The sequence below is a fragment of the Musca vetustissima genome, unplaced genomic scaffold (genome assembly GCF_032173495.1).
Source record: "Musca vetustissima isolate MV318-11 ecotype Yass unplaced genomic scaffold, APGP_CSIRO_Mvet_v1 utg14942, whole genome shotgun sequence".
NCBI classification, from domain to species: domain Eukaryota; kingdom Metazoa; phylum Arthropoda; class Insecta; order Diptera; family Muscidae; genus Musca; species Musca vetustissima.
Window position 1 is genome coordinate 261286 of NW_026882070.1, and position 13874 is coordinate 275159.

General features: G+C 31.4%; 1 protein-coding gene across 1 annotated transcript in view; it reads right to left on the bottom strand.

Annotated features, from left to right (window-relative positions):
• The window catches only part of LOC133328235 (protein sine oculis), a 57270-nt gene extending 48834 nt beyond the window's left edge, over nucleotides 1-8436 (bottom strand). Inside the window, exons 1-4 of the mRNA XM_061536783.1 lie at nucleotides 8076-8436; nucleotides 5054-5264; nucleotides 4797-4924; nucleotides 4135-4239 (exon numbers count right to left, since the gene is read on the bottom strand). Of these exons, the coding sequence (XP_061392767.1) occupies nucleotides 4135-4239; nucleotides 4797-4924; nucleotides 5054-5264; nucleotides 8076-8435 (804 nt within the window). The 5' untranslated portion in view covers nucleotide 8436. The remainder of the gene's footprint in view (nucleotides 1-4134; nucleotides 4240-4796; nucleotides 4925-5053; nucleotides 5265-8075) is intronic.
• Between the last annotated feature and the right edge of the window lie 5438 nt (nucleotides 8437-13874).

Genomic DNA, 13874 nt, shown 5'->3' on the forward strand with positions numbered 1-13874 from the left:
TCCATAAATTTTTGTGAGCATAGTAGAGGTCGAATTTATGATCCGATTTGGATGAAATTTGGCATAGGTCACTTATTTGACCCAAAGACGAACCCTATCGAAATTGAGAAAAATCGGTTCAGATTTAGATATAGCACCCATATATAGTTTGGTCCGATTTTATATAAATGGTGCACCAAACTTCCACTATTTTTCCGATTGAAACAAAATTTTGCACAGCGTGTTGAATTAAGTCCAGATTGATATTTGTGCAGTTTCATTGAAATCGGTACAGATTTAGATATAGCTCCCATATATACTTTCGTCCGCTTTTAGGTAAATGGTGCACCATATTCGCAATTTTGGTTCGATTGAGACAAAATTTTGGTCGGCCCCGTCCGACTTTTGAACATTCCTTACTGGTTTTAATATAAATTTCGAAGATTATCATGGTACTGTATTCATTTATTTTTTTATAAATTGTTTATTAAAAAAAGTTCTAGACATGTGTGTCCGTCCATCCGTCCGTCTGTCCATTATAATTTGTAAACACGATACAGGCCACAGTTATGGGCCAATCTTCACGAAATTTTCCATTTAGGATGGGTTCTGGCCAATGAAGACCCCTATTGTTTTTGAGGCCGAAATTATGGTTCGGGCCATAATTTCACGAAATTGTACATGGAGAAGGGGATTGGGCCAAAGAATAAGCATGCCTGTTTTTATAAAGATTGGTCAATATTTAGGGGGTCAAATGGACCCTGACTTTTGTGTGAAAAATGACAAAATTTGTATTACATGGCGTATATATTTGCCCCTGAAGGACATAGAACCGATAAGTTGATAGTATATCCAAGAGGAGTGGTTGACCTTTAAAGTGATACCAATTATATTGTTGTTTGGTCTCGGATGTCGGTGAAGGGAAACTGGATAAGTAATTAGAAGGGCTGTACTGAATATTGGGAATATTCGGAAAATATATCAGTGTAAGGAAGATATGCTGTTGACTCTAATCGGGCAAGAGTGTGTAACTATCACGAAATGTTACCCAGGCTCGAAATAAAAATCCAGAGAAAAATAGAGTTTTGTGGTAGTAGTGTAGGGTATCGTATGGTCGGCCCCGTCCGACTGATTTTCTTCGAAATCAATTTAAGAATAGTAATAATTTTTATCCAGGAATATTTTTAAGGATATTTACAGTTCTTTTTTATATTGTTTTCGAATCTACATTGTTCTGGGTTTTTCCTTAAATATATATATATGGGCAATATTGCCAATTTTTTAACATAGCTGAAGCGGAGGTTCACCCCTTTATAACTCGGGAACTACTTAAGTATATGATATAAAGTGAATAGTTTTGGGTTAATTGATCTGTCGTTGCAAACTGTTCATGATATTGACCTCCAAACTTTATTTTGGTGGAAGCTGTGTCTACTTTAATGTAAAAAAATGTGTAAAAAGACGTTGATGCGAACCAGTTTTTTTATGTTCTCTATCGATTTGTGACTAAGCCACTCATTGCACGGTCTTCGTGTCAAAATAAAACTGGAAGCCAACAAAATGGGGACTACGCCCCTTATGTATCATTTTTCAAAATTTTAACTGCATCTACCTTTAAATGATGCTCACATTTTGAAGCTCGATTTTGAGTGTTTTTTTAATTTTACTTCTAGCTTTAATACGCAAACAGGAATTTATAAAAATCAATTATAAGATTATTGTAGTCGCGAATCTGCGTAATTTGATATGTATTTTGTGTATGTATTATGAACAGCTTCAGAGTAATACTCATCCGAAGGTGCGAATTTTGTGCGATCAAATTTCTAAAATACCTATTTTTCGGGCCAAATTTTTAAATCTGTCAACTGAATGATATGGGTACCCGCGATCAATAAGGTTTTTTACGTTTCGGATGATATAAAATCTTCTTCGTGAAAATCCATCTACTAGAACGGCGGGAACTGGTCTTCCAAAAGCACGAAATTTGGCAAAAAATGTTTTTGAAAATATCGCGGATTTATTTGCGTTTTCTGTGTATCATTTCCGCTTCAATAAATGACCTCATACGGATTTTGATCTTTTTCGAAAAGAGAACTTTAAAAACTTCAAAAAGAGAGATGTACGCAATTTATCTCAAAAATAGATTTTGCTCGCACATCCATGGTTCTTAATGGACCACATTGAAATCGGTATAGATCGATGTATTTTTTTAGGGTGCACACCGAAATCGGATGCGCGTTAATGGCATATGGAGTTTTTCGGAAATTATTCGCGTTTTACGGTTTTTTGGGTACTTCAATGTAACGTGCGGCACATCTTAGCCGTCAAATAAAATTTCGCAAAATATATATGGATTGGAAGATAAACTTCAGTACTTCCTGGAAACCGCATGCGCATTAAATGATTTTGAGAATTACGCGATTTAGACGCAATTTATCTCAAAAATAGATTATGCTGGCACATCCATGGTTCTTAATGGACTACATTGAAATCGGTATAGATCGATGTATTTTTTTTAGGGTGCACACCGAAATCGGATGCGCGTTAATGGCATATGGAGTTTTCGGAAATTATTCCCGTTTTACGATTTTTTGGGTACTTCAATGTAACGTGTGGCACATCTTAGCTGTCAAATGAAATTTCGCAAAATATACATGGATTGGAAGATAAACTTCAGTACTTCCTGGAAACCGCATGCGCATCAAATGATTTTGAGAATTACGCGATTTACACGCAATTTAAAATGTATATTTCATAATATTATTTTATTTTAAGATTCATTCCTATTTATAGAATTCTAAGATTTATCGGAAGGGTCTTGATATAATCCACAAGGCGTATACTTACACACAAAAAGTGATTATTAATATATATGCCAATTTTTCGGCGGAATTCGGGTAAAATAGCAGAATAACCCCAAAATTTTTTTCTGAATTTTCTTGTATAAAAAATTAAAAAAATAAATATGATGACATTATTTTTTCGAACCAAAAACAAATATTTTTTCTCAATATATTGTTTTGTTGTCGCTGTGATTTAGAAACCGCTACACGGACTTGTGTGATTTTGATATCATTTGATTCACCATGGTGTTTAGATTATGTAGATATTTTTAAATTAATTTTTAGGTGTGTGTGTATGTCATTAATATAATGAAAATATTGACGTAATCTCCTATATTTTTATTACATTTCTCATATTTCGCGAAGATGTACAACTTTTTCGCGATTATTATAATATATTCATATTCTTATTTTACGGAGGAAGATATATATCAACGTTTTTGGTCAATATAATAAACGGCGTAATTTTAAGATTTTTTTCTTATGCCCAAAATTAATACCTCGATAACTTTTGCGCGCATCAACCAAAAATTTGATCGCGAACGGTTTCGGAGTCAGAACATTTTTCTCTATATGTGTACCAAAAATCATTGATGTGCTACAAAAACAAAAAAGCTGATTTTTTGAAAATGCAATATTAAAAAATTGGCAATATTGCCCATATATTTTTAGGTTCAACACTGCTCTGAATTTTTCAAAATATTTTTTCGAGTATCATAATTATCCTGAAATTTTTAAATATTTTTTTTAGGATCAGTATTGTCCTGTTTTTGTATCAAAACTTTTTAGTGGATTATCGTAGATTATTTAATTTTTTTTTCAAATACCACCATTTACCCTTTCAAAGTCCTATTTTTTTTTAAAATAATTTCAACAAATTTCCTTGTTCTATTTTTTTTATTTTTTGTGGCTTTGGATTTTTTAAAAATATATATTTTTTATGGAATAAAATACTTTTTTCATTATTTTTGTACCTTTTTTAATAATACTATCACCTTTCATATTTAAAAATAAAAAAAAATATTTTCTAAAGTGTTTTATTTTTAAATATTTTTCACAAACTTTAAATGGCTGAGATTTTTGTAAAAATATTTTTTGAGCAATATCGTCGTCTTGGATTCCTTAAATTTGTTGTTTTGGCTGTTTTTTTTCAAGTGAGGCTTGGATGTTTTTAAAAATATTTTCTAAGAGCTTATAAAACATTTTTTTAAATCATTTTCTTTTAAAAAGCTATCAACGATGTAATTTTTATTCAAGGACTGTCAAATATCGACATATCCTCTAAGTTCATAACACAAAAAAATTCACTTACCTGTGTTGTTGTCAGTCCTGTTGCCTCGGCTAATTCACGTTTTTCACGTGGCGATGGATATGGATTGTGCGTATACCAGTCTCGTAACACGGAACGAGATTTTTCCTACACCGAGAGAAGAAAAAACAAACAAAGCAAGGATACAAAAAATAATTAGATTAATCTTCAGTTATTAATTAAATACAATGTAAATATTGAAATTGTTTCCCACAAAATACCCCCCCTTTAAACATTTAATCAAATGAAGCCTTTTGAAAACAAAAAAAAAATCAGGGAAAAGTTCAAAATGTGAAATTGGCAAAAAAAAAATAAAACTCGAAATTGCAACCCCATTTACAACAGTTGCCAACAAAAGTGTTATAAGGGAACATTTTTCCCATAACATCTTCTCTGCCCCCTCCTTGCAACAGTAACATATCGTAACGAAAGGAAACAAACTGTTACATATATTGATTCATTCATATACGAGTATGTTATGTTATTGTAAAACGTTACATTACTATGATTTCATTTCAAGGAACAAGTTAAAAATCCCCACCACCATCATCTTCACCACTGCCACAAAAACGATGTTATGTTAGGCATGAATGAATTTTGGGCAACAAGGATTCCGGGAACCCCTGGTGAACCAAGAGAGTGAAAAAAATATATTTCGAACTTACCTTAAAACAGTAACTTGTTTCTTCGCCATCCCATATTGTGCGAGGCAGTGGAAATTTACGGCGAACACGATATTTACCCACAGCACCTAATGGTCTTCCACGCAGTTTTTCGGCTTCCACATAATGAGCTATAATACACACACACACAGCAACACACATCACACATACAAAGAGATAAGACAAGAGAGAACAACGAAATAAAATATTACGAAATTTCGAATTATTAGAAATAAAAAATAAACCGAAAATCCACCCACCTTTTAGCCACAGATTTTGTAATTTTGAATGATTGTGAGGTGAGAATTGATGATGTTCTAACAATCGGTACAATTCTTTATATTGACCGCGATGGAATGCAACAACGGCCTTGGCTTTTAGCACAGATTCATTTAATTGCAATTTATCACATTGTGGCAATGACCATAGAAAACGGCCCAGTCTTTCAATATTACCAGCTTGCTGTAACACCTGTAAAAGAGAGAGAGAGAGGAGGGAAAAAGAGAGTGAGAGGGGAAATGTGAGAGAGATAAATAAATAATGTCAACAAAAAAGAAAATTAATGGTAATACATTAAATGTTTTTTTCTGTTTATACAATGTAAATTTTTAGTTGTGATCTAATCTAACACAGAGAGATAGATGTGGGGATGATGAGCAGTATTTATGTCGTATAGAATGTAATTTAAGTGGGTAATTTTTGTATTTAATTAACAATATAAAAACAAATAAATGTATAGAAAAACTAAAATTTTAAACAAAAATCGGTTCAGATTTAGATATAGCTTTCATATATATTTTCGTCCGATTTAATGTAAATGGTGTATCAAAGTCCCTATATATCATTTGATTTGCACGAAATTTGGCACAGCGTAATGAAATAGGCCTAGAATGGTGTGTGTTAAGTTTCCTGAAAATCGGTCCAGATTTAGATTAGCTCATATATATATTTTCGTCCGATTTAATATAAATGGTGTATCAAAGTCCCTATATATCATTTGATTTGCACGAAATTTGACATAGCGCACTGAATTGAGTCTAGAATGAGGAGTAGTAAGTTTCGTAAAAATCGGTTCAGATTTAGATATAGCTCCCATATATAGTTTCGCCCGATTTTAGGTAAATGGTATGCCAAAGTCCCTATATATCTTCAGATTTGCAAGAAATTTGGCATAGCGTACTGGGTTGAGTCTAGAATGATGTGTGTAAAATTTTTTGAAATCGGTTGAGATTTAGATATAGCTCCCATATATAGTTTCGCCCGATTTTAGGTAAATGATGCACCAAAGTCCCTGAAAGTCATTCGATTTGCACGAATTTTGGCATATCGTACTGAATTAAGTCTAGAATGACGTGTGCTAAGTTTCGTGAAAATCGGTTCAGATTTAGATATAGCTCGCATATATAGTTTCGCCCGATTTTAGGTAAATAATATGCCTATGTCCCTTCCGATTTGCACGAAATTTGGTATAGCGTACTGGATTGAGCCTAGAATGATGTGTGTAAAATTTCTTGAAAATCGGTTCAGATTTAGATGTAGCTCCCATATATAGTTTCGCTCGATTTTAGGTAAATGGTGCACTAAAGTCCCTGAAAATCATTCGATTTGCACGAATTTTGGCATAGCGTACTGAATTAAGTCTAGAATGATGTATATAAAAGTTCTTGAAAATCGGTTCAGATTTGGATAAAGATCCAATATATATTTTCGACCGATTTAATGTAAATGGTCCACCAAAGTCTCTATATATCTTTCGATTTGAACGAAATTTGGCACAGCGCAATGAATTTAGTCTAGAATGATGTGTGCTAAGTTTCGCGAAAATCGGTGCAGATTTAGATATAGCTCACATATATATTTTCGTCCGATTTAATGTAAATGGCGTATCAAAGTCCCTATATATCTATCGATTTGCACGAAATTTGGCATAGCTTAATGAATACGGTCTAGAATAATGTGTGTTAAGTTTCCTGAAATCGGTTAAGATTTAGATATAGCTTCCATATCTGACCAAATGAAAAATTTAGTATCAGTTGCAGAATGGCATGCTTATGGATCCAATTTCATTTTACTGGTCCTTTAAAAATGCGACGTCTGTTAGGATTCATCTGTTGAATATACCCAAAGTGGTGAAGGGTATCATATAGTCGGCCCCGTCCGACTTTACTGCTTTCCTTACGGGTTGTATTAAAAAAAATCAAGTATTTTGACTTTTTTAAATATTTTTTTCAAGGATTTTGGATTTCTTAAAAATATATATTTTTAAAGGCTTGTCCTTTTTAAATATATTTTTAGCGATTGTGGATTTTTTAAATATATTTTTTAAGGATTTCTAATTTTTTTAATTTGTTTTTAATATTGTTTCAATAATTTTGGATTTTTTGAATAATGTTTCTTTAAATAGTTTTTTAATGATTTTTTACATATGTTTTTAATATTGTTTTTTTTTTTTTTGAATGTGCTTAAAATTATTCCGATAGCCCATAAAAATATTTTCAGTGTTTTGGCATTTTCAAACATATTTTTTAAGGACTATCAGAGTCGTGAAGGTTTGAAATGTCTTGAAATTATTGAAAATAATTTTCGAATTTTACCGGAATCCTGGATTATTTAAATTTTTTATTAGTCCTAAAATTTTAAAATGTTTTTTTCAGGGAATTTCAGGATCGTGGAATCTTCAAAAATCTTTTTTTTTCAATGATTTTCATTATTCTAAAATTGTTGAAAATATTTTTTCAATGACTGAATTTGTTTCGGGGACTAGTTTTTTTCTTTTTGAGTGACGATTAAAATCCTGAAATTTTTAAAAATATATTTTAAGGACTATGGTAGTGAGTATGTCCTTGAATTTTTATTTAAAAACATTTTTCGGGACTATAAGAGTACTGAATTTATTTTTAATAATATTTTAAGGACTTCCAAAGTCCTGGATTTTTTAAAAATAATTTTTAAAGAAAGTTTAGAGTTTCGAAATCTGAAAATTTTTTTAATGACTATCAGAATCCTGGATTTTTTAAAAATATTTTTTTCAAAGACTATTTGAGTCATGGATTTTAAAATGTATTTTAAAGGACTACCAGTTTCCGGTAATTTAAAAAATTTAAAAAAACAAATTAGGACAATTTAAGTCCTTTAAAAATATTTTTCAAGGCCTATCGGAGTTCTAGGTATTTAAAATATATATATTTTTAAAGACTATCATAAATAATGATTTTTTAAAATATTTTCAAGGACTTCCAGATAATTTTAAAATTTTTTCTTTGTTTCCTTTTTGCCACTTACCTCACAAACACATGCCACCTGCTCCTGGGTGAAACCGAAACTAGGCAGCGATTCACGACCGCCATTAGCGCCATTCGAGGCGCCACCATTTGTACTACTATTTTGGCTAGCCAGCATATGGGCTGTACTGCTGCCACCGCCTCCGCCACCACCTCCTCCAACACCAGTCGTACTATTCGCTAATCCACCATTATGGCTGAGCATATCTAAATTATTGTTGCTGGTAGTGGTGTTGTTGTTATTAGTTAAACCCGAAACCGTTAGACCCGTAGGGCTGTAGGGCGGCGTTTGACGTGAACTTAAAACCGCAGCATTGGCTGCAGCCAAGTCATAGAAATCAGTGGCGGGATGTTGTAGCATGTTGTTGCAGCGGGACAGATGGATTGTATGGTTTTCAATATTTTTTGAAGTTTTTTGCACAATTAATTAATACATAATCGGTGTTGTTTTCAAATTTATTTTTGTTTGTCTACAAAACTGTAAAGAGAAGAAGAAAAAAATATTTTTTATTAATTATTAAATTTATTTATTATTTATATAAAATATATTTTTAGATTTTTTTTATTCCAATTTTTATTATTAATTTCAATAATATAAATAATTTTGAAATAAATATTTGGGCCATATATTTCCAAAGTATTTTCGTATTCATATTCTTATTGTTGTTGTTCATTAATTTGTTTTTAGACTTTGCGTGGGTATCGTGAAATCTGAAATCTTGCCCCCCTAGATGTGTTGTTCTGTTCTGCTGTTCTGTCCGTTTTTCTTATTTTGAAATATAATCGTATCGTATGGATAGCTGCTTAGCTTCTGGTTACGCATTTTATGTTTTGCTGTTGTTGTTGTTGTTCGTGTTTTTCTTTCATTCTCTGTATGCCATGGCATGCCTGCCACACTACACCACACCGTCATTCATTGATTGTGTAAAATGAAAGAACACAAATCTTAAAAATATCTCAAAAAAGAACACCGCATGCAATATTCTGCTGCTGCCGGCCCAATCGACTCTCTATATTCTAATACTCCAACCATACATCCATGCATGAATGTTTCTGTCTTCTTCGCCCAATGTTACACCATTTGTCTGTCACATTTTCTTTTCTAGTCTTTCTGTTACACTTTTGGAAAATTGTATTTCTCTTCTTCCACGTTTCGAAAATTAGATATTTTTTTTTTGCACCACACCAAACGACCTACCCACCGTCCGATCATTCCGCCAATGCTTACGAAATTCTAAACAGATATTTCAATTATATTCTCAAACGTTCCTTGATCGTCGGTTCTTCGATTTTCATTCTTCTTCTTTTTCTTCTTGTTTGTTTTGAAAATATATACACAATCATGAAATTTCATCTCCCTACTATCGAATAAGAGAGGGAAGAGAAAAAAATGTTTATATGTGGATCAAATATACAAACAAGATCACAGTGGAACCTGAGATACTTGACAGAAAATGGTCAGAATAATTGTGAAATTAGATTTTTTATGAATATTTTATAAAGGGTTAACAGAGCCATTAATGACAGTAAGAACTATCAAAGACAGATGAAAAACCAGTAAGGAATGTAGTAAAGTCGGACAGGGCCGACTATATTATACCCTTCACCACTTTGGGTATATTCAACAGATGAATCCTAACAGACATCGCATTTTTAAAGGACCAGTAAAATGAAATTGGATCCATAAACATGTCATTCTGCAACCGATACTAAATTTTTCATTTGGTCAGATATAAAAGCTATATCTAAATCTGAACCGATTTTCAGGAAACTTAACACACATCATTGAAGACCTGATTCATTACGCTGTGCCAAATTTCGTGCAAATCGAAAGATATGTAGGGACTTTGGTGCACAATTTTCATAAAATCGGACAAAAATATATATGGGACCTATGTCTTAATCTGACCCTATTTTTACGAAACTGTGCACACATCATTCTCGACCTAATTCAGGACCCTATGCAAAATTTCGTGCAAATCGAAAGATATATATGGACTTTGGTGAACCATTTACATTAAATCTGACGAAAATATATATGGGAGCTATATCTAAATCTGAACCGATTTTCAGTAAACTTAACACACATCATTGTAGACCTAATTCATTACGCTGTGCCAAATTTCGTGCAAATCGAAAGATATATAAAGACTTTGGTGCACCATTTTCATAAAATCGGACGAAAATATATATAGGAGCTGTATCTAGATCTGAACCGATTTTCACGAAACTTGTCAGAAATCATTCCAGGCCCAATTCAGTACGCTATGCCAAATTTCGTGCAAATCGAAGGGTATATAGGGACTTTAGTTCACCTTTTACATTAAATCGGACGAAACTATATATGGGAGCTATATCTAAATCTGCACCGATTTTCACGAAACTTAGCACACGTCATTCTGGACCTAATTCAGTACTCTATGCAAAATTTCGGGCAAATCGAAAAACGTATATATATATATATATATATGGGAGCTATATCAAAATCTGAACCGATTTTCACGAAACTTGGCAGAAATCCTTTAAGGCCCAATTCAGTACACTATGCCAAGTTTCGTGCAAATCGAAGGATATATAGTGACTTTGGTGCCCCATTTACATTAAATCGGACGAAAATATATATGGGAGCTATATCTAAATCTGAACCGATTTTTACGAAACTTAGCATACATCATTCTGGACCTAATTCAGTACCCTATGCCAAATCTCGTGTAAATGGAAAAAATATATATGGACTTTGGTGCCCCATTTTCCTTAAATCAGACGAAAATATATATGGGAGCTATATCTAAATCTGAACCGATTTTCACGAAACTTGGCAGATATCACTCTAGACATAATTCAGTACGTTATGCCAAATTTCGTGCAAATTAAGCAAATTAAGACGGACGGACAGATGGACATGCATAAATCAATTCAGAAAGTGAATTTATGCATATTTTCAAAAGGAACCATGTGTCTATCTCGTTTCCTTTTGCCTGTTGCAAACATATGCACAAAGACATAATACCTTGTACCACAGAGTGGTGAAGGGTATAAATATACATTCTTCATTGTCTCAAATAATAGTTTTCAAAATCCGTTCTTAAGGACTCAAAAAAATATATTTTTTAATAATATAAGGCCTCTGATAGTCCTTAAAAATATATTTTTAATTTTTAGAAATTCAGGCTTCTGTTATTTCTTCAAAAATATAGAAAATCCAAGGATCTAATAGTCTTCGAATAGTTTGAAGAAAAAATATTTTCTTTGAATCTCCAGGTAACTGAATAAACCTGGTAAAAAAATATTTCGTCCTTCCTTCTAAAAAGATTTTGTCAATGTAATATTTTTTTTTAATATTATTTTCAAATACTATCAGAGTCCTGCAATTTTTAAAAATATATTTTAAGGAGTATCGAATTCGTTTTACATTTAAAAATATTTTTTTAAGAACTGTCACCATTCAGATTGTTTAAGAAAATGAGAGACATGAAGTTTTTTGTACAAAAAGGGTCTGATAGAAAAGGTCACCTTGAAAAATAATCTGATAGTCTTGAATAAATATTTATTAAAAAAATCTAGGCCTCTGAGTGCCTAGAAAAACATTTTCTTAAAAAAAGATTAACAAATATTTTTCTTTCACAATCCATTGTGGTGGTAGTTTTTTACAAATATTTTTATATCATTTTTTAAATATTTTTTTCGTAAAATTCAAACCTCTAATTATGTTAGTAAAATTTTGTATAAAAAATCCCGTACGCTAATAGTTCTTTGAAAATATTAAAAAAAGATCTAGGACCCTAATATCACTTGAAAAATATTTTAGAATACTCTAGGTCGCCCATAAATATTTTGCAAAATAAACCATAAATAAAACCAGGCCTCTTATAAACCTCGAAAATACATTTCTGAAGAAATCCACAACTCCAATAGTAATTGAAAATTGTTTCTTTTACTTCCAGAATCCGAATAGTCATTGATATTTTTAAAATATCAACGTTTGTTAAAAAAATCTATCCTCATATAGACAATTTTATTTTTTTAATGAAGGACTACAATAATCCACAGAAAAAAATTAAAAAAAAAATTCAGCCTCCAATAGTCCTTGAGAAATATTTGCAAAAATTGAGGCATCTGATAGGTGCTTAAAAAATATTTTAATATTTAAAAAAATATTTACAATTCTATGCTGTTATGATGATTTAAATATTTTTTAAATCCACTATTTTTTTTTTAATTTTCATATTTTTCTCAATTTTCATATTTTCTGTTTCATGGCCTCCTATTTTTTTGCAGAGCTGATTTTCCATGTTTCTATTCTATATTTTTTTTATTTTTCCATTCATCATACACTTGTCTGCATATGTATCAAATTTTTATACATTTAGGGTTTTTGTTGTTGTTTTTTATAATTTTTTTTTTTTAATTGTATTCGCCAAAGTGGTTAAATGGCTCCAAAGTTTTTAGCACGAGCTATACTCATTATATAGACGTATTTTTTTACGAAATACATTTGGCCAACGAAATAACAAAAAAACGAGAACAAGAAAAAACGTTTTACAAAAAATAGGAGGTATAAGTTTTCATATGTATTGGGGTGGAGGTCTATGCAAAAAATGAGACAAATGAAGAAATATATAACAAAAATTTTGGCCTAAAAAGGTCTTTTAAAAAATAATAAAAAATATTTTTTTAGTCAATTATTTAAAAAAAAATAATAATAAAATATTTGTTACAAATTTTAATACAATTTTTTATAAATTATTAAAAAAAAAATTTTAAATATTAATATATATTAAATATATAAATTAATTCATTATTATTATTTTTTGTTTATTTTTATTTTAGTCATTATTTTTTATTTCTCTGCCCAACCCATTACATCCCACATTTTGCATATAGTACGCACCCGAGTTAAAAACAACAACAACTACAAAAACCATACACACATAATACAAGTAAATTTGATCTCCTTCGGATCACATTGCCTGTTTGTTGCTGCTGCTGTTTAGTTTTTTTTTTGCATTTAACCAACAAAAATCCATACCAACCCGATCTTCAGACCCCATACCCACCTCAGCAAGAGCTACAACAACCAGACACAGTCATTCGAACCAACCAACCCGCTATCCAACCATCAATATCGCATCTAACATCCAACAAAATGTAGTCATTGAAACTACACATGTACAACAAATAACACTGCCTCGGCTATATGTCGGTCTGACTAACTGTCCGTCCGTACGTTTGTCCGTCCATAGCGCAGTATCGAATATTTCATCGCCTCTTTAGATACGAAAACCAATTTTTTCTAGAGTTTTTAGATTTTTTTTTTTATTTTGGGTTGTGTGTTCTTCTTCTTATTATTTTCAACACAATATCGCCGACGACGTTGCCGCCGCACGCCGTTTCAGTTGCTGCTGCTGTATTTTGAGATGGGGTGTAATTTTAGAATTCTTAGTAATATGGTATGATTTTTCTTCAAGTTGTTGTTGGTGCCTTTTGAAAATATAACCAAAATTAGAGAAAAAAGAGAAGAGTTAAAAAAATATAGAAATTTAAGAGAAAATTTTAGAGGGGAAATAAAAGAAAAAATATTAAAAAAAATAAATTCTAAATCAAATTTACTCATGTAGAACATTTTTTATAATTGTGGGTGATTTTGGGATTTTTTTTGGCATGTCTGAGCAAACATATTTTATGGCTAATGAAATAAAACACCTACGAGGGGTTTGAATTGTGGGATAATGGCTAAAAAACTGAGAGCAAGGGAAGATGGTTTTTAAATAAAAATATATTTTTTTTAATATTAAAAATA